Genomic DNA, 21,160 nt, shown 5'->3' with positions numbered 1-21,160 from the left:
GTGATAGAGATTACTGTGCCAGATTGGTCTGGTTTAGCAGTTGTATCGTGGTAGCAATAGGTCAGAATGTCAGCTCTAGGTGAAGTCTCCCCCCACTGCAGATACAGCTTGCATAGTAAAATGTTTTATGATATGTAAATCCACATCCTGGTTCATTTATTAAAAACATGAGCTATGACCCACTAGGCTTAGATCTCTTATGCATCGTTAATTCATAGGCTAATGCCACATAACTCCATCTGATTTTAAGATTTACTTTGAAGCAGAGAATGCAAATTAGTTCCTCTTCTTTAGTCCTTGCATAGGAATTGCAGTTTGTAAATTAGAGTCTGATGTTTTTAGGTTCCTAGTTCTACTGTTCTACTGTAGAGCAGTAGATAAATCTTAAAGAGAGGTGGAGGTGTCATACTGGGCTTGGTTTCATGTTTGAAAATGTTTTGCACAGATACTAAAACTCGCTGATGTTGAATTCAATACAAAATCATATATTCTACACTGAGGTGTTTGCTATTGTAATAAATTCCACATGAATTGAGGCTTATACTTTGGCTCTTACTGTAAGAGCTTTTTATCATTTTTACTTCCTGTGTTTCAGTTTTGACTGGGGTGAAGTTAAAACTGAATAATCTCTCTGTGTGCTAAAAAGGCTGGCTGGAACCAATGCAACTGATTTAAATAGTAGAAGTGTTGATAACAGTTATGTTTACTCTGCTGAAATCTCTCCAAACACTCCTGAGGGGGGAATTGCATGGTGCTTTGTATTTTAGCATTCCCCCCTTTATCTGAGAAATGCTGGGCAGTTGTTGTACTCGGCTGTCTGTGACCAAAATAAATGCTGACTCATTCCAAATCTGGAAGTGACCGGGAAGTACGAACTTCATTCTGGTAAGAGGGAGTGCATATTTTTAACAGAAAACAGTAAATAAAACAAAGTTGTAGATGTTTTATAATTGATAAATAGGTTATTTTAGAGCTTCTGATCCCATGTGTAATATGAAGTACCAGTAGTACCACCGCAGAATCGCCAGTAACTAAAGGATGCAAAAGAAAAGGGGAGAAGAAAACTAAATCTTTCTGTTCTTGCCTAATTTGAACAAAATTTTGCTACTTAATCAGAGCTGCAAATTTGGCTTTCCCTTCCTTTCCCAATTAGGAAAGATAAATAATGCTTTGGCTCTCTTCTCAACCCTCTGTGCTGAAATGACCTATTTTAAAGACTTCTAAATTGCTGGAAGAGATCTCATTTTTGGTGTTAAAAATGAACTAATTTGGTATCTTTGGCCGAACTCAGTGCATCAAAGATACCTGCAATGCCAGAGGGACTTTTCACAAGGGCAGGTAGTGACAGGACAAGGGGGAATGGCTTTAAGCTGACGGAGGGGAGATTTAGATTAGACATTGGGAAAAAACTATAATGAGGGTGGTGTGTTTCATTTTTGTACAGGTTTTACAATAGCAAAGTTTACAATAGCAACAAGAACTTGGCCAATGAAGCCATGGTGGCTTGCAGGTCGTTTGCCAACTGTCAAGCATTTGTTAACACTTTGATACCTGAAATAACTTTAAAACTGAGTGCTTTATAGAGCTTCCTTGCAATACTGGTAACATCTGAGACCTATTCAGGTATGTGAAGGAGACCAGTGATACCAGCCGCATGCTAAATACTTAGATGGATGAAGTTCAAAACTGACTTTAAAAACCCCAAGTATGATTGTTTGTCTTCTCATGTGTAACTCACAGGAAACTGACTGGTATTGCTTTTGGAGACCTGAATCCTTTTCCATTGCGTCAGATCAGGAACCGGAGGACCTATCACCTGGAGAAAGTGCGTCTTGAACTAACTGAACTAGAAGCCATTCGTGAGGATTTCCTGCGTGAGCGAGAGACATGTGTTGAAAAAAGAGACCTTATTAGTGATGATGAGGAGGATAGTTGAAACCACTCAACATAAACTTTTTTCTTTGGGATCATGACCAAAGTGAGTTAACCTCCGAAACACTTTATTAATCCTGTCAAACAGAATGTAAAACTAATTCCTTGGAAATATGCAGGACAGATTTCCAAACCCCAGCACTTTGAGAAATACTGCTTTGTATGGAGGCCAAACACTTCTGTTTACATTTATGTTCATGGAATTGTATGTAGAGCACTTAATATCTGTCTCAGTCAGTCAGATGAATTGCTACTTGTTTTCTCACAGCGCACTGTTAGTGCCCGTATGTGAAACGTCCACACTCTGTTTACTACATTCATTGCCATTCTGTGGGGTTTTGTGTAGCACAGGTTCAGTGTGGGAAGACATCATACTTTTTGGTTTCGTGTTGGTTCAATAAATGGCTTTTCATCATGTTGTCCTTGAATAAACTAGCCATTCCTGAGGTCACAAAGGATAAAGGTGTGGAATGAAGTGCAAAAAGAGCTTTTACATTCCTTTGTCTTTTTTTTTGAGGAGACATGAAATGGCTCATCAAACAGAATATATGTACTTAAAGTAAAGGTAATTACCTTTTCATCGCTGGATGTTCAGTCATACTGAAACAGTGATACCAAACATCAATTATGTTTTACTGTGCAGCTGTGTTGATAAAGATTCTCCTTAATGCAAAGGGGCTTATAGATCAAATTCTGTTTAGTCCATTTTATTTCTAATTTCTTCGTCTCAAAAAAGCCACAACCAAAACTCAGCTATTATGGAAGAATGGAACCTGTCACAGGAGCACCATGTTTTAGTAGAGGTTTGTGTTTGTGGTGTAATTTGGTTTATTTGGGGGTTGTTTCTTTTTGTTAATGTATTTTAATGCTTCTTCCTATTTAGGGCTTAAAATAAGATGAACTCTCACTCTTCAAGAACAAACATAGTATTCTTTTTGCATGAATGTATAACTGTTGTACAATAGTGGTAGCAATAGGATTCCTAAAACAAATGTTTATCAGTCAGAGGATCCTAAAGGTCACAGCACACACACAGGAGTTCACGTTCCTTTTCCAGCAGAAAAATGCAATATTCTCTATGTGCTCAGCTTTGCTGTGAGTGTTGCATCCACATCCTCCAAGACAGCTGAAAGGAAACACTTGGGGTGTTTAGCTGTAGTGTTTCTGGCTGTGGAACTGTGATTGGAGGCCATTCTTTATCATTCAATGATGAGCAATACTGTTGAATGGTTCTGATGAGGAAGGTTTCTTTCTTGCTGGCTCTTCTTTGGACTTCTGCAATGTTCTGTCTTGAGCCTTTGGAACTTCAGAATGCTGGATTGACTTAAATGTTGTATCTGAATATGTTGGGATAAAAGTAGCATTCAAATACTGGGCAGCAAATCACAACTCTGGGGAAGTGGGGAAGAAGTGGCAAAAACCAAAAATGGTGGTTGGGAATGGTCAAGAGCCTCAAGCTTCTGCTTTGAGTGTTTTCTTTTGGTTTTCTGAGAACAATTAGGACCTCTTTATCCAGAATCCCCATGTAATTGTTTTAGAAAACCTGAGTGTGTGTGGGAAGAAATCCCACTTCTGTTTCGCAGCACTTTTTTTCTTGAGAATGTATTTGTAGCCTTCTCTAAATCAGCATATTCTCAGTCAGTTTATCTGGAAGGGAAAGACTTCATCAGTGGTGAACATTGTAACTTACAGGACTACTTCGGATCTAAAATGTACACTTGTATGGCATAACTAAATTAGCAAACAAATCCTTGCCAATGAGGGACACATTGGATGATCCTCTCGATTTGCATGTTATTTCTCTTCTAAAGTGTCCCCTACCTTGTCTGTTGTAAGCAGTAGTTTGGGGGGTTTTTATTTCCCAGTTACTCTTGTTTGTGTACCGGAGTTTATTAGGCAGGTTTTTCATATTATTGCATGTACTGTATTTTTTACTTACAATCAGTGTTTGAATATAGAAATGGGACCAGGTTTTCTACTTTTCTAGTTAAGCTGTTTTGGTTATGAAAGAGCTAGTCTCTAAATCAATTTGTAATGTCTGGCTTTTTGGTTCGGTTTTGATTTAATCTTGTTTTCAAGTGTTAGATGAAATCTTACTAAACTGAGGATCTTCCTGGCAGTGGCAACAGTTGAAAGGTTAAGATGAAGAAATTAGAAGTCTGTATCGACCCTCTTCCTACAAATTGATTATTCCTGGGTTTTGAGTCTTCACTATGAACTAGCCCTGTGACATTAGGAGACGTTTTCAGACTGATCTCATTGAAGTCCTTAGGTTGTGAAGATTAAACTAACTTTAGGGCAACTGTTTAGTAAGTTGTCTGGCTGACAAAACATGACCTGCAATGTTACAGGACCATTTCTGATTGTTAAATCTGTGTGTATGTGGTGCTGTGTTTCGTTCTATAAGTTGTTACCCAATTGTCCTGTAAAACTAAGTACTTCTGATTCTTATGCCACTGTGTGAATTCAGTACATGAATGTTTGAAAGCTTATGGAAATTGTGTTTCCTCTGGGTATTTCATTAGCTTGCAAATATGAAATGAGTTGATGCTGTTACATTCAAATTCCCAGCGAGCTGTTGATTTCATTTTGTTAAGCATTGTTACTGATGCCTTAGTTGAAAGGTCAAAGAATTGCAGAGGTAACTAAGCTCTGACAACTAGAAGTATACATAGAACAAAAATGAGATGCATATAGCAGGAAGCCATGTCAGGGGAAGCTTGCCTAGCTGTTGCAATGTCTTTGGGTGACTATTAGTTTTCTAGCAGTGCTTTCTCTGGTAACTTTGAGGAGTAGTAACCAGCTAGGGACATGCAAGATACACAGGCAGCATTTAAACCTGATGCAAAACTATAGTGTGACTCAGTGGCCTGCAAAAGCTGAACTGCATAGATACCAAGTGTTTGTATTTAGAGGTAAACTTCTGAAAGAGTGCATGAGAGTTAACATTTATATCAGCCACTTAGGAGGGAATTGAGTTGTTAATGCAAATAAAGACTGCTAAGACTCTTCTTTAACTTCAAGGTCATGTACATATGTGCAGAGGTCCTTTCGCATCTTCATACATGTATGCATGGCTTTCCAGTGAAACTTCTTGTTATTTGTTTAAAATGCTCTGTTATCTTCTGTTAAATAGGCAAAAAATCGGTGCACTACACCTCTAGCTATTGAAACTGCACAGTATTTCAGCTTTACCTGTCCATGCATACAGGTAGTATTATCATACAGTGTTATCACATTGTTTGGTGGTTGCTTATTTTTTTTACCAGCCGTGTAATCAGTATGTCAAAGATTTTTTTGTTGCCCTTAGGTGTCTTCTGTGAGAGATTCTCCCTTTGCCCTCAGTCTTTGTAAGCATGGTAAGATAGTTAAATAGAAAGGGAAAGATTGGTTTTGTTTTAGTTCCTTAAGACATCAGGAATGAATGAATGGTCTTAAATTTGACAGAGTTTGTATGTTAGTCATGCTTAACTGAGAAATGGAAAATCAGTCAATGTCGTGGAATTCTGTAGCTGTTCAAGTGAATGTTCCCTTAAGTGCCATGTTAGAAATCAGCAATATGCGGTACAAGAACTCTGAATCACAGAACATAAGTGACGCTATTTTCGTAAAGATTGATGTAAATTAAAAATAAATTGTTTATTACTTTACAGCTTGCTCTGGTTCTTGTTTCTTTTTGTTTTTCCTGTAACAGAGGGAAATGACTGCAGGTGCCATCAGGACAAACCAGTAGCAAAGCTGGTGTTATTGTCTCATAATGTGATTTGAGAGAGTCTCTATAAAGGAATGTAGATAGAAATCTGGCTGTGAAGCCTGAAGATGTGAACTAGTGACATGTTGCATGCAGGGGATGCTGACTGGGTAAAGTGATGATTAGTGTCCTTAGTTTCTCAGGAGACAAGGGAAGGGGAGATTTAAACTTGTGTGAGCATTCACAGGCTTCCTAGGAAGTCTATGATTCTATGTGCATTTGTATGGTATCTCCTGTACCAAAGGTCTTTTTAGTAGTCTTGGGCACTGATGTTCTACTAAAGCCTGTGGTAGCCAAGTGCATAATTATAGCTGCTTTGAAAATGTGAAGTACTGAACTAATTGTAAATCTAGTCTCTGTCTGTCTTTGAGATCTGATTTTTGCATTTTGGAGTTACCTTGCCTCCCTTAAAGAGGCTATAGAGTACCTCAGCTACTTCAGATATGAAACTTAACAGCAAAATGTTTGTGAGGGAGGAAAAATAAAAGTTGGAAGAGTTGGGAGATCACTTTAATTGCATGTCCAAGCAGATCTTTCACAGTAGAGGTACGTAGTTCACTATTCTTGTCCTCTGGCTCTGCTACAGACTGGCAAGCTGTTAAGAGTAGATACTGGCAGGGTTGGAAATGTGTTCAAAGGGGTTGCAAAACAGGATAGAGAGCAGCAATTGAGGCACGACATAACTATGGCCTAAAGACCTCCTATCCTGTATACTGAAAGTCTAAGTCAAAGGAATAAACAGAAAATGCTGGGAAGAGAGTGCACAGGGAGTGATGTCTTCACTTGGATGCTTGGCATATTTACGTTGTGTTCCCCTAGCAGCTGCTGTGGCCTCTTAAAGAACAGCTGAGGCTCCTGTTTCCTGCTTGATGCATCTGTTCCCAGTGGAATTGCAACAGGGATGTGGCTGATGTGTATAGCTGATGTATGTTGTTAAATACTTTATCTGTAAGAGCCACGTTAGAAAGGATAAACACAGCTTGCCTACTCTGAACTGAGACCAAATACCTGCAGAGTCTCACTCTCTGTTCTGGGTGCCCCAGAGGTGCAGAGAACGCACTGAAATCTGCTGGCATTGCAATGTGTCAGGTGTTCATTCTGTGGGATTTTCAGAAGTGCTAAACATAGCTTCCTTATCTGCAGCTCCTTGACCTCACTGGAAGCAGAATCCATGTAGTGCTGAAGCTGTAGGAATTCCCACACATGAAGTGCATTCACTCAGATAATGCAAAGGAAGGGTGTGCTCTGCCTTGGAAGTTTCCCCCCTGGAAAAGAAGGTAAAAGGTTCAATCACAAGCAAGTTAGTAGAATGGTGTTTTCATCATGATACTATGCTGTAGAAGGCATGCCTCCCTACAGTTATACCCACTTACAATGCTAGTTTTACAGAGGATTAGACTAGAAAGCAAAGTTCAGGACTGTATATTGAATGTGATACTAAAAACCCTAAACAGCTACTAAATAAGAAACCCAATCTCTTCTCTACCCTCAAATAGTCTGGGGTGTTGTAAAGAGAGGTGATGAAAACACTCAACAGTAGAATACGCCTGGTGCAAATTAAGATGATTTTGGCCTTAAGGTTCTCCTAGCTTCGAGTAACTGCCTCCTACCTGGTGTTTCAAATGAGGTGTACCTTCTGTGTGTACAAAACCGTTAAGTTTTTGCAGTGAGCTGACTCTGAGACTTCAGGTTTGAGCTGAAGAGCTGACTGTGGTGTCTCCAGGCACTGTGACTGGTGATTAAACTGTGAAATAAGCTGTTTACCTGGGACTCCCCCTTTGGAACATAAGGTACGAGCTTCCTTCTTTATCATTTCCTAAAGGAGATAGAGACACATGGTTAGTAGATGCTGCAGTGTTTGCTTGTTCTGCCTGCTTCAAATGGTACTCAGCTTTGAGTTTTTCTTCCTGTTCTTGTCCTGTATGCGCATAAAGGCTTTTGTCCTGATTGCCAGAGATGTTACAAAGAAGTTTATTAGTGTTCTAAGGGTAAACAACTAAACCACCTAAGAGCAGCATCTTACTTAAGCAGAACCTGTATTTTGGCTTGCAAACCCTATGGACGTGGTGTCAGGGGTGAGATTCAACCTACCTTTGCTCTTCTTTGAGACCTTGCAGGGCTTGCCAGGAGACATTAAATTCAAATTGGGGTTATTCAAGGACTGGGGAGAGCTTGTCCTGATTTGTGTTCTCTCAGGTCAAACCATGCTGTTTTGTCCTTGCAGCTAAGAGGAAACAGAAGAGGAGGCCTTCCCTTTGTGCCCTTTCCCTTGAGAATTTGGAGGAGGATTGCTGTGACTTTCATGTGATCACGTCACATTGTAGAACTAAAGGTGAGAAATGAAATATCTCTATTTCTCTTTCAAAGCGTTCTGAACTCTTCCACTGCCCTCTGAAAACTTGATTATTGCTCCCATTTCCCGTCCTCCACCCTGTGTAATAGCAGATGCAGCCACTTTGCTTTCGGAACTGGGGGAGCTGGGTGGAACTCCTGGGCTGTGAACACCACTCCCAGGGCAGGCGAGCAAGGGCACAGTTCAGTCCTCTTCACTTGGAACAAGTCTGGAGCCAAGTTCCTTTTGAACTGCGATAATAACAAGAACTGCCCAGTATAAGATGCTTTTAAAGTTCATCTATCATTGCAACTGATTTCAATGGAAACAGCCTGCCCATTTATGTGTGATAATTTTCCATAGCTTTGCTTCATCTTAACCATGTGGAGGATTGGAAGTGAAGGCAGCCTGGCATTCACGTGTGATTTCAAGGTGTGAACGATACCACATCCTTCCTCATTAACAAGTGGTGGGTATTAACTTGCCCAGAATAAATTTAAGGTTAACGAACAGTATTTATTGCAGATGCTGCCTTGACAAGTGAAGAGGGAGACAGCCTAGTTTTAAAGGTTTTGGGAATGTCTTTAAGACAGGAGAGTGACCACATGTCATTGTTGGTAGCCAACATCTGGTCTAGGGCAGTATAAACAGTACTTGAAACCAGTATTGCAAATGTTTGCTATAGTAGTGTATGTTCTGCATTTTGAGACGCACGATGAGGGCTGGAAACCTGTGCTGCTCTTCGTTCCACAAGCCTGATGCTCACTGGGTAACGCTGAGTTTCAGACCACACAGTAAACTATATAGTCTTAGACAGAACAAGGCTTCTGCAAATGAAGTGCCTCTCTAGTGCATTCACCTCCTCAGCCGTATTTTCTTTGTATTGTTTTCACACATCCTGCATCTACTAAAGCAGAAGAAATGGGGTCCTCTCAGAGATGCTCCCTCAGCAGCCCGGCTGCGCGGTGCTGCTCCGGAAGGCTTTGTACGAGCCAAGCCCCGACCGACACCTCAGCTGCGGTGACGCTGCGCTGTGCCTGCCCTGGTGCTGGGGCTGTTGCCCGGGGGCTGCGGGCAGGCCGCGCCCCCACAGCCCAGCAGTGCTGCCGGAGCCACGGACGGGCCTGCCCGGGTGCTCCCCACCTCACGGGGCCGCCAGGGGGCGCGGGCTGTCCCCCCGCGGCGGGGCGCCCCTCCCACCGGCTGCTCCGGTGAGCGGCGTTGGCGCCTCCCCTCGGCCTCCTCCCGCCACGCGCGGCCGGCGGGACCCTGCGAGCTGAGGTAGCGGCGGAGGGAGCGCGGCGGAGGCGGACGGGCCGCGCCCTGCCCCGCGGTAAGTGGGCGCTGGGCCCCGCAGCCGGCGGCGCCGTGGGCTCCGCTCCGCTCCCCTCCCCTGCTCGGCGCCGGACCCCCTCCCCGTTCCTCTCTCCCCCTTGTGCCTCCCGCTCTGCGTCCTGCCTGTGTTGGGGGTTGGAGGCTGCGGCGGGCTCTGGGGACCCGGAGGGCCTCCCCCCATCGCCTGAGCGGTTCTCCTCAGCGTCGTGGAGGGGTCCCTCCACAGGTCAGTCCGGTGGCTGTGGTGCCGCTCTGTCGGAGGTGCTCGGGTGGTGCCTTGCACTCGGGCATCCACGGCGTGTTCAGCGGTGTTTCCACCTCAGGCTTAAAGTGCTTGCTGTCAGCCGGGGGAAAAGACAGCTACCCCGGCCACCTCCTCAGTGAGCAGATCCCTCATTGCTGAGCAGGTCCCACAGGGGCTGGAGAGTGTGGTAGTTGCAGAAGTACACCGTTGGGTGTTACACACTGGCTTCTGTCTGTCCAAAACCATCAGGAGCTGTTGGTCTTGGGTTCACACCTCATCTTACTGGTGTCATTCAGCAAATGCTGTGCGACTTCAATACGTTTAGCCACAAGTTCCTCCCTGCCTTTTCCCTCCAACAGGTTCACTTGGGATCTGGTGGGTTCCTTGACAGCTCCTTCTCTGGGCAGTGAGCTGGGGTTTGGGGTGATGCGGCACAGCAGGGGCTGGTTTGGCCTGGCCTGCATCCCATTAGAGGACAGTCAGGAATGCAGGTGTAGATGAGAGTGTGGAAATAAGTGGCAATTGCTCCTGCTTTGGTGATCAGACCCCAGCTGTAGAAGGACCATAATCAGCAGGCTCCCTGGCCAACTGGCCCCTCTGGAGTATCCGTTCTGAAGCATTTGTAGTTTCAGACTTTCCTGCATCCTTTATTTGCTTGTGTTAAGAAATGTGGATCGCACAGGCTTGATCTCCCTTGACTTTGGGGCAGCGATGTGTGTGATCTGCAGAAGTAATCCTTGAAGGCGCCTCGGGGACGGGGAGCAGGGCTCTGCGATGCCGTGCCAGCATGCCTGGCATTGCGGGCTTCCCCCTGCGCCCTGCCCGTCCAGCGTTCACACCGCGCTCATCGCTCAGGCACGCCAGGGGCTTTGGTATCAGTTACAGCGGCAGCCCTGGCAGTTAGCTGTCTGCTGGGGGCTGGAATTAGCTGCAGAGCTAACACATTTGCTGTGTATGCTTGAAGCGGAGACTTGGAAATGCAGTCTTTGGTCGTTCACCACATGTGTAAGTGTTGCAGAGTAAACGTGGGAGGTCAGAAAGTGATTCCTTGGGAGTTAATGGCAGGATTCTGTCATGGGACTGAAGTGCTCTGGTGTTGGCTGTCTTTTGTGTCCTCCACAGGCACACGGGTAGTAACAGCTGTCTCAGTTTTCTGGCAGAAAAAAATCAGGCTGTTGTTGTCTTCTGACAAGAAAATATTTAGGTAAAAATCGGGGTTTGTTGAAATTAATCTAGCTTTTAACTGTGCTTTGATTACCTTTATTTGACAGCAGAGGGTAAAAATTACTTGGTTTTTGCTATTAGAATTAGTCTTTTCTCAGACAAAAAAGAAGAGAGAAAAGCTTTGAGAAGGGTGAAAGAGGAGCATGCTAATGCTTACAAGAATCTGTTTAGTTTTAGCATAAGGCACCAAAATGAGGAGATAATAGCACTTGAATTTGTTTTGTGGATTTGGATTTTGTCTCTTTTTTTCTCCCCCTTCCCCCTTTTTTCCAAATTGCTAATTTTACACAGTCCAGCTTTGATTCTAAATGGTTTTGGTCACTTCTCAGTTTTGAAGAACAACTTAAAAGGGAAGTTATTCCTTTGGTCTATGCTAATGTGTTTTGGATCTTGTTTTAAGTGTAACTATTATTTTGTAATATAAAAACATGCCACAAGGGATGCTTCTGAGTTTCGCAAATGATTTAGTGATTCAGCTGATGTCAGGTGTACTTAAGAAAGTAAGATTATTCAGCTGTTACCTGAGACACTTGAAACTGGTTTCCTTAGGGCAGAAGATAGCCTAAGGAGGAAAAAAAAGCAAGGCGAATTCCAGCCAAAGGATCCAACAGTTTTGTTCTTGCCTCTCTTTTGTGTAATCCTGCTGTCATTCAGTGGTGGGTGGACATTTATCATGGATTTACCACGTGAGGGCCAGCTACTGATTGTCAATTCAGTAATGACAGGATAATAACTTACGTATGCAGGGAAACCCTTTTAAAAGAGAGAAATAGAACTTTCTTTTGCTCCTCTTAAGGCATATTCTGTCAGCCTCTTCAGAAGAGTGAATTTCTTCAGATTGCTTTCCTTTACACACAGCTGCACTGAAAGGCACTTACCTACTGGAACAGGAATATCTTCGTTGGGGCTCTACTGATGTAAGGTACATGCATTCAAAATGATGCCTCAGGTCACAATGGGAATCCGATTTTAGGGATGGCATGACAAAGTTTAGGAATGTGAAGAGATTAGGCAGGACATGTTTCTAGTGCCTGAAACTGGAATCTCAGGGGTCTGTATTCTGTGTCTTCTGGTTCTGCTACAACTTTGTTACATGTCTGCAGGAAAATCATTTGCGCAGGATTATGCTTTGCCAGCTTGTGATGTCTGGGATGCGTAAAGAGGTGTTGGATACAGGTGAAGTACCATATCCTATGCATATGCTATACTGTGGAGCATCATTATAAAAACGCAGTACATAATGTGAATGTTGAGTAGAAGCTGGCCTCTACTGCTAGGAAACCTAGAGCAAAGAGACTGATACAGAAGAGATGGTCCCAGTATGGGATTGTTGAGGAGCAGACATGGCATCTTCTGTGGAAGGACACAGAAGGTTATTCATCTCCTCTGTAAAGCTTGCCTTGGAGCTCTTAAAGTTCTGCCCTGACCCAAAACTTACTGCAGCAGATTCCCCCATTGTCCCGGTTTTAATGAGACCTGGTGCAGACCCCAAGTGGTTGGAATGGGCCTGGCTCTTTGTATTGATATTGTTTGGGCACATGCTCTACAAGTGGTAGCATAAAGAGTGTACAAAGAGAAGACAAAGTTGATTGTTGCTGTTTCCTGAGATTGTGAATATACAACTTCTTTGTCCGAGTTAAAGGTGAATGACCATCTCTAATTCAGTCTGCTTTCACTGGCCAGCATAAGGAAATGCATTCACATTACATAATGAAAAAAATTTCAGGCTCTATTTCCTCCTTTGATATACTTGTTCTTTGTGCTTGCAAATGAAGTCCAACAAAAACATTGTAGTTTAAATCTTTGAATGTGGAATCAACTTAGTTTCCCAAGTATATAATATATATACTGGGGAGGGCTATGTTTATGCTTGTGAAGGTGGTTTTTTTTCAACTAAGTTTTAAGTGTGTGAAGGTTATCTGCTATTCTGTTCTCATCCTTACTCTGTGTATTTGCTAACAACAATTGTCTTGGATCACCCAGTGTATGATCTGTTTTGGGCTTGTGCTAACTGTTGTTGGGCAAAAGCCAGGGGGAGATTTCTGTAAAAAAGAGAAGTAATGAGAGTGGAAGGCAGCATAAGATAATGTGAAGTGTTAGACATTAGAAACACCAGCACTACTGAAGGGACTGAACACTTAAGAACAGTTTTGTATTCAGCCTTCAAATGCAAGGCTCTAGGCTGACTTGGATGCATGAATGATATTTTTGAGATAAAATTGTGTGGATTCTATGCATCTGGAGAACTAGGTACGTTCTTTGGAGGATGCTGGGAAATGAGTAAACTTGTCAATCAAATGAGAAGTGACTGTGTTCCCACAGGCAACTTGGGTGAGTTCCCCATTCTCAAAGCACTGTTTTTAACTTGCTTCTCTGAATGACAAACTCTCTCTTTCTTAGAACAATGGTTTCCTTTCAGGTGTGTTTGCATTAATGTTGTTTATTGCCACGTACCTTGGATTCTGATGAAGGGAGTAGTCAGCTTGAGGGATTTACAGTCTGGGCAAGTCTCAGCAGTATCTCTTCATATGTGGGCATTTCCCATACTTGACTTCTGCAACTGCTCAGAACTTAATCTTGCAATTCAGGCTGTGCAAAAGGTTTGGGGTTTTCAGCAAGGCTTGTCTTTGTCCTTTGTTTTTTCTGAAGTCCATCTGTGTTGACCTCAGTTTTACACCATCACTTCAGAAACACGTGAGAAAAAGGAAGCTCTGCCTTGTGGTCCCTTGGTTCATGGTCTGCCTGCTGACACTTTAATGAAGAAGCCTGTGATGCTGATTCTCAAGATAGATCTCTTTAGCAAAGTCCAGGTGCTTTGTTGTCAATAAGTTTGTCAAAATATTAATTAGCTGCTTTACTTCTGTCACCTCTATGTTTCAAGGTGTGTTTTGTGCTTCTGGTTCAGTATATGCCCAGGTACTTCTGGGAGAGGCAAGAACCCTCTTCACTTAGAGGTGCTCACCTCTTTCCAGATTTGGACCTTTGCAATTTGGCTGAGACTGAATAATTCTGATTGCTCAGTGGTAACTTTGGCCATGAATGAGCTACAATGGATCCAAAGTGACTTTTCCAGAAATGTGTTTTACTGATTCTTTGCCTATTTGAAGATTATAATGAATGTCATTATTTCTTCATGTTCTAGTTGCATCATCTTTGTGCATCAATGAAAAGTCCAGGTATGGCTTTGTTCAAGCAACAGAAGGTGGAAGACATTTATGAAATCGGGGAAGAGCTGGGAAGGTAAGGTTGTGCTGATGACACCACAGTGTTCTACGGGCTGACACTTGGGGGTGTTTACCACATCTTAAAACAGTGGCTCTGCATGATGGCCTAAAACAATTGCAATATGCAACGCTGCAAACACATCCCTGTACAAAAACTGCACTTGGGATATTTCTTTTTCTTTCAGGTTAAATGTGCTAACTGGTTTTCCTGTTTGTTTTCTTGTAACTAGGACAACAAGAAGTAAGTTTACATTGTTTTTTGTAGATAGATGTCATCTCTGTCGGTTCTCTAGACTGAGTTCACCTGCCCGTGCTCTGAACTAAGTAGGAAACAGGAACTCACGGTGCATTGTCATAGATGCAGCACTTAAATTTGGCTTGCTATTTGTAGCAGTGCTGCACAGCTGGCTCCCAGCACTGACAGAATATGTTCAGATCTGCCTGCAGAGCACTGTGTATGTATTCCTGAAAAGATTTACCTGTCAAAATTTCAGCTGGACTGGTTAACACCTGTATATAACCTTTAATCTAGAAAGGCTTATCTGCAGGTATTAATTATAGTTGGTGTTTGTGGGCTATTACCATGCTATAACCATAAGCACCTGCTTAAATGCTCTGCTGGACGAACCCAGGGCTCCCCCAGGATCACACAGCACTCTGGGTGAGGATAGCTGGTTTCCATTCAGTGTCCAAACCTCCAGTGATTTTCTTTTTAATATGCAAATAGTTAAATTAGGGCAATACACATGTTGGCTTCGTTCCAGCATCTGGCAGTTGGTTTTGATAAATGACCGTGTATGTGCAATTACGCTTTTTCAAGGGCCACTGATTTAGTTACATTAAAACACTTCAGTTGAAGCTGTTTTCCTGCCAAAGCTTTTTCTTTTTTTTTTCCACTCCCCGCTATTTCAGCTTGAGAGGTGTTGAGAAGATTTCTCTGAAGGGGAGATGTTGGTTTGGGCTTGAGGTTTTTGTTTTGTTGGGTTTTTTTCATTCCCTTTCCTCTCAGGAAGGCATCAACTATTGCATTTTCTGTAACTGCTTACTTTTGAGTAGTGACTGGTCCTGAGAACATCAGCCTGAGAGTGAAAATCTGACAAGAGTGAGCAGTAAAGAGATTCAGTGTGTATGTGCAGGGTGTAAAAGGTGTGCTTTTTTTTAACCTAGGAGATATGTGCTGTAACAGTCCAACTGCTGAAATGAGAAACTGGAAGCTGCATAGCATAGTTTTACTTTGGTTCCAGAATTGGATTGGGAAATCCAGTGTCTTTTGAGATGATGAACCTCACTCTCCTTTTCAAGCTGATGACTATTAGGCCTTTTGAATGGCAAAGTGTAGTTGAAACAACCTGGGAAAGGCTGGCCCTTGCTATTTGATTCTGCCTGAGAGGCCTCAGACTGGTTAGGGCTTGCGTGGGCACATCAGCCCTTCTCTTTCTCTGGCTGCGTGTCGCAGAAACATGGCTGGTCCTAGTGTTATGCTGTGGAGCTGGTACTCACAGCATGTTGGATGATGGGCTGGGTTTAGGGGAGACTACGTTCAGACATAGAATTTGAAATTGTTGCCTTTTTAAGCAGATGTAGTCATATTCTCTGCAAGAAAGACCTTATCTAGATAAGCCAGAAGGGGAGTAAGTGTATACATGAGGAGATGCCATCCTCATGTAACAGAGGGATATTAAGCTCCACTACAAAACCATGTTCTAGTTCCCATCTTGTAGATGAGAAATCCAAGTCTACTTGATGGCAAAAGTGTTCCCTTAAAAACCTGAAGGAAGAAGGCGAATCGTAACAAGCAGACCTCTGCTGCTGCTTGTGAGCTTTCAAGGAAAGCTCTGTGATGGTAACTTGTGAGAAGAGGGCAGCAAGATTGGAATTGGCTCCCTTACTTGGTGTTCAAATGACATACTTTATGCATGCCCATGAAAAATATGCCATGCTGTCTTCATCAGTGTATTTTCATTTTCAGATTTTGTGGGGAGCTCTGCTAGACCTATTCTTTCAACTGCATGCTGTATGTGGGGTGTCACTGGGTTATCATGCCTCTATAACTCTGAGTAGTAACTGGCCAGTGGCAGATGATACCTTGCTTTGTTTGAATGAAAATAACACAGTAGACAGGTTGTGGTGACTGAAACACAAGAATCCAGTGCTGAGTGATGTCCTTAGAACCTGTAGATGCCCTTTATTGGTTCAGTATGTTTGCAACAAGCTGTTAGTTGCTGTCAGGTACAGGCAGGTAAACGGATTAATCTGTTATCATTCTGGCAGCAGAAGTCTCTTAGAAAACAAAGGTTTTCAAACAATGTCTGTGAAGAGTCTGTCCTGTTCGTGTCCTCCTAACTTAGTTTGTGGTTTCTGGAGAACAAAAGTAGTCATTAATACAGGCCTAATGTTTGTTCTAGCTTGGATTCAGTCTTAAGATAAAATTCAGGATCTTACTGGCAGAGCCAGCACCTGTTTATCTGAAAGTCTTTGCACAGCACTTGGGAAAGGAGGCTCCTATTATATACTGCAGATGCTCCTTTGCAAGGTTTATATGTATCTGGTCTGCTGATGAAATTAGACTTCTCCTGTCATTGTGCAGCATTGAAGGTAGCTACAGCACAGGCTCTTCAGATCCACCTGTGTAAAACCCTGCCAGTGGTGCATTTGTGGACTCCTCAACCAGATCATTCTCAGAATCACTGCTGAGCTAGAAGCACCTCAGAGGATGCTGGAAATGCAGTTGTCTTCTGTGCCAAGGCAATGTGTCAAAGAGAGCTCTTTGCAGAAAGGGGGAGCAGGTTTTCCATAGCTGCAGCTGTGTGCTGTAACTCGCTGCCTAGCTCCAACATTCCCTCAGTCTTTCAAGTATTAATCTCAGGTTTACACCTCAGTTGCTCAACTTCTCCAAAGGGTTCATACAGGGAACAAGAAGTTACGTGTGTGGCATTAGAGAAAACAAGTTGCTGATGGGCTTGTTCATGGTAGTGGCTACACTTGGGAAGCTTAGCATGGCCTATGCTGAAAAAGTGCAGTACTTTGTTATCATGGATGTGTATTCACAGTTACTTCCTGCAGGATAGATTCGGTTTGTAAGAGAGGAGTCTGTGGGGACTGAGCAGGAGCTGAAAGGGAGCCTAAAAAGAGGAGGAGCCTGTAGAGTGAATTTAGTGAATTTCAATATCTTCAAATAAAGAAGAACCCTCTTGAGCTCTATAATACAGCTCAGTGCTACATGAATGAAATAGAATTTTCTTTATTTTTCAAAATTTATGCAAAGAGAAGGGAAGAATTCAGAAAATTCAAGTGAAGATGAAGGTGATACTAGTTAGTCTGGAAGAGCTAGAAAGCAATATGGCATAATGTAATTGGTGCCTGAAGAGGTATTAGAAGATTCTCTTTCCCCTTCTAAGGGCAGTGGATTGTGTGATTTGGGAGTAGTTTATACAATCCTCCCAGGCATTTAATGCTATCACTCTTTGAAGGCATCAGGCTTCCTGGCAGATTCAGTTTCTTTCTATGTTTGAGCTGTTGATCAAAACCAGATACTTAAAGAAATTATTTTCTGCGGAATGTTTTCAAAGTGTATCCCTCCTCAAATATGAGTTGTTGCTAAGTGTCACTTTTATTCAAGTAATGGCAGACTGCATCCTTTACCATTAATTTTAATAAACTTTGTAAGAAGCCTGTTAGCAGTTTTCCCTGTTCTCAGAAGGATCCTGGCGTAAGCCATTCGCAGGAATGTTTGTAGCAGATCCCTCTGGTAGCACACCAAAGCAATGGAGATGCTACTTGAAAGATGTGAGAAGGTGAAGGCTAACTTTACTTCTTGGGAATATGCATCAGGTCATATAACTGCTTGTTCTTGTGGTTAGGGAGATGCAGTAAGAGACAACCAAGAATGGAGACTCTTAATATGGAGGCCAAAGCAGGCCAAGAGAAGGAAGAACTGGAGTACTGTGCTAGTGATGTACTTTCCAGGAAAGCAGCAGCAGTAAAGCTTACTGGAGAGGCTTTCAACAGAATGTTTCGGGACTTGTGATTTGTATGGGTAGCTCTGTCTAGCTGGACAGAAGGAGTTCCTGTACAAACCTCAGAAGCCTTTTCCAGTTGTACTGACAGACACTGCTGGTGGTGGTAGGTGCCCTGTGTGTGCTGGAATTTCAGAGATGTACAGTGTAATTTATCAAAGGTTGTACCATAAAGTCATTAATCTCTTACGTTAATGTGTTGCCAGCCAGGCTGTAGATGGCTGTTGACATTTGTGCCTTCTGGACAGCATCACTGTTACATGTCAGGTTGGGGCTGAGAGTAGGAAACTTCATGGAGCTTGTTGGGAAGTGTTTCAGGACAGTGTCTGTTGAGAAGGCGTGTTCCCAGTGGGCAGTGCGAGATCGGCACAGCAACGTCCTGAGACAGAGTTCTGCTCACTGCAACTCAATTCTCTGCAGCATACTCCTTTCTCCAGCTTCTGTCTCCCTTTGCTGTGTTTTCTGCAGAGGGGGAGATATGGTATGGATGCAAGATTCATAGTCTGATGAACTGATCTTCATAGGAAATCAAAACTAAGTCTTCCAGTGTGTATGAAAACCAGAAAAAGCATTTTCTTCAAATGCTGCTTTGAAAACCTCTCTGCTGGGAAATGCAGACAATTTATTGCTGGTACAGGATGGTGGCCTCTGAAGAAGGCAGCTGGGCATGTCTGTAACACTGCAAGAGCAATGGTCCTTTGTGTCACTGATACAATAATTGAAAGGCCATTTTGGTGAGCAAGTAGAGTTATTCCCCTCCTTGCCCTCAGTGATCTAGTTTCATTTTAAAAGCTTTTAGGATTTGCTGAGCTCCAAGTCTTAATTGTTAAGTGTTTTGGTGGACTGGGTAGCTCATGTATCACATGATCACATGTAGCAAACTTGTGTTTGTCACATGGATGAAAAAATAATGTGTTTGGTGCAATGTATGCTTCCGTTTATTCTTTTGTTTTCATGGTGGTAACGTTCTTCAAGGCTGCTTCTCCATGGTTATATTTGCTTCCTGTTTCTACATAACAATGTTTCATGTTCTGATGAGATTTTTCAATATATGAAACTTTGATTCACTCTCTGGACTTCAAAGGGATTGCTGGACTTTATTCCACTTTAAATAAGGTGCTTCAGTTCTTTGTGTAATTGCAGTTCAGCAAACTCTTGTGCATCCTGAGTCTGCTAAAGAACAAAACGGGTTCATGCATTAGGTGTTTGCTTTGGTTGAGGTTGGTCCCTTTTGCGTTCTGTATAACCAAGCAGGAAGAAATTCCACATGATTCAGTCAATGTCTTAATGCAAAAGGTAATCACTGTGATTTCTGTTGACCAGTTTGGGCAGCCTTCAGTTTCTCAGCCCCTGCTGACGTGGGATATGGTTTCATGATTAAAGCCAAGCTAGATCTTTTGTCAGGGATCTATTATGCCTCCTGTAGCCCCCCCCCGCTAAAAAGTTCCTGCCTCCTCCCTGCCTTGTGTATGGAGGATCAGCTCCATTCACTGAGCAGCTCAAACTTTGTTCTTTTGTCTTCTGGGTGAAGCTTAAAAGGACAGCAGATGTGACATTTGACCAGTGGCAGTGGCACCTTGGGGCCTGGCACGTAAGCACTGTTCTGACAGTGTAACTAGTAAATATTTGTTTATGTAATGAAAACAAAAAGCAGAGATAACTGATGTATTTTTTGTAGGGGAGGAACTTGGAAATCTGTGATCAAAAGTCATGTCATGGAGCTAAGCGGGCTCTCCCTGGTAAACAGAGGGGTGTGACTGCAGCCAGGAAATTTACCCTGAACACACAACACACAGTAGCTTCATACCAGGAATGGTTTTTCTGTTTATAGAAATTGGTCAGTATTGTGCTTTCTCAGACATGGATCTTAGCTCTGTTCTTGGACTAATTTGTACTTTGAATTAGTTCTTCACATTTTGAAGAATAGCCTTGGATTATATTTTCCTACAATGCACACAAAGCCAGTGGATGATGCAAATGTGAGTTTAAGTTTTGAGCATTAGCCAGCACCTCTGTTAATATTTCTTGTTACAAAAGTCTTCTATGTCATGCATTTGATGTATATTGCTTGAATCTTCTGTTGAAACAGTTGTGGCATTTGGTACATGGTCACCATCACCATGGTTACAGTCTGATAATAGAGGTGAGTCTACCTCCTCAGTCCATACCTGGCTTTGAAAGTATAATTAGAGCTGAACGACCCCAGTAGTAGTATTCAGTGATGTCTTTAACCACTATTATTAAGTTATTACCAATATTAAGCCTAATCCCAGTCTTTGCTTTGCCATTCCTGAAAAAATAAAACTATTTTTTCCACTTCGCATTGCAGTAGAAAGCAGATGGGAATTGGAACAGCTGAGAAAATAGACTCTGTATGGTATTCGTTCCATGCTTTCGGAATGAAAACATGTTATTTATGAGTAAAAATACGCATAAAATAAACAGTGCAATGATAAAACATTGGACAAGTTATTAGCATCGTGCAGAATAGGACTTGCAGATACATACCTGATGATCAAGCTTAACTTACCTCAGGTGACATCTGTTAATCATTGTTAAAACTCTGTGTCAGTGGTTCTGAACCAGAGTGAAAACCTGTTGTAACAGCTGAGCATGACACACAGTGACGCTTTGGTAAGGGGAGGCATACAAAATCACTCCAATAGCTAGACTTTGTTCTGTCTAGTGCCAGCATGTTTGAATTGGAGTCACTGGCCTGTTTTGGTCAGCCCATAGTGCAGATTCAGCCACACCAGAAGTGAGTGACTGTGTTCCCTAAAGCCAGGACTTGTAATCTTTACTTACTACAGAATTGACAGCTTTTGCAAGAGAGTAGTTAATCTAAATATTTGAGTTTTGTGGATCTATAACCCTTGTAAAAAGAGAATGTCCACTGATCTCTCTGTTTCCAATGTAGGAAGAGTGTAGGGAACAAATAATGTAGTTTCAGTCCTGTCCTGCTGCTGGAGGAGATTGTTTGCTTCAATATAGTAAAGATTAAATAAGATGAGGAGATAACTTCCACCTCTTATTTTGGAACAATAAGAATCCACAAAGAGCAGTGAAATGACTTTGAGCAACCCCTTGTGGTTTTGGCTTTAC

At 42.5% G+C, this 21,160-nt stretch overlaps 2 protein-coding genes across 5 annotated transcripts in view; both read left to right on the top strand.

The window, feature by feature from the left end:
• TBC1D2B (TBC1 domain family member 2B) overlaps positions 1-5,582 on the top strand; it is a 31,104-nt gene extending 25,522 nt beyond the window's left edge. The window contains exon 13 of the mRNA XM_061447211.1: positions 1,741-5,582. Within this exon, the coding sequence (XP_061303195.1) occupies positions 1,741-1,936 (196 nt within the window). The 3' untranslated portion in view covers positions 1,937-5,582. The remainder of the gene's footprint in view (positions 1-1,740) is intronic.
• Positions 5,583-7,888: 2,306 nt separating this feature from the next.
• The window catches only part of DAPK2 (death associated protein kinase 2), a 48,628-nt gene continuing 35,356 nt past the window's right edge, over positions 7,889-21,160 (top strand). For 2 of the 4 annotated variants that reach the window (XM_061447210.1, XM_061447206.1), the window contains exons 1-2: positions 7,890-8,015; positions 13,961-14,058. In XM_061447210.1, coding sequence (XP_061303194.1) covers positions 13,982-14,058 — 77 coding nt within the window. In that variant the 5' untranslated portion in view covers positions 7,890-8,015; positions 13,961-13,981. Of the gene's footprint in view, positions 8,016-9,215; positions 9,349-13,960; positions 14,059-21,160 lie in introns of those variants that run through there. The other 2 variants (XM_061447208.1, XM_061447207.1) reach the window with 2 other exon arrangements.

This window comes from Pezoporus flaviventris, unplaced genomic scaffold, assembly GCF_033815535.1.
Source record: "Pezoporus flaviventris isolate CSIRO_AGI_PZ_B2104156 unplaced genomic scaffold, CSIRO_AGI_Pfla_v1 ptg000006l, whole genome shotgun sequence".
NCBI classification, from domain to species: Eukaryota; Metazoa; Chordata; class Aves; order Psittaciformes; family Psittacidae; genus Pezoporus; species Pezoporus flaviventris.
The sequence above is the reverse complement of the archived record's forward strand: the minus strand, read 5'-3'. Positions and strand labels throughout refer to the sequence as shown.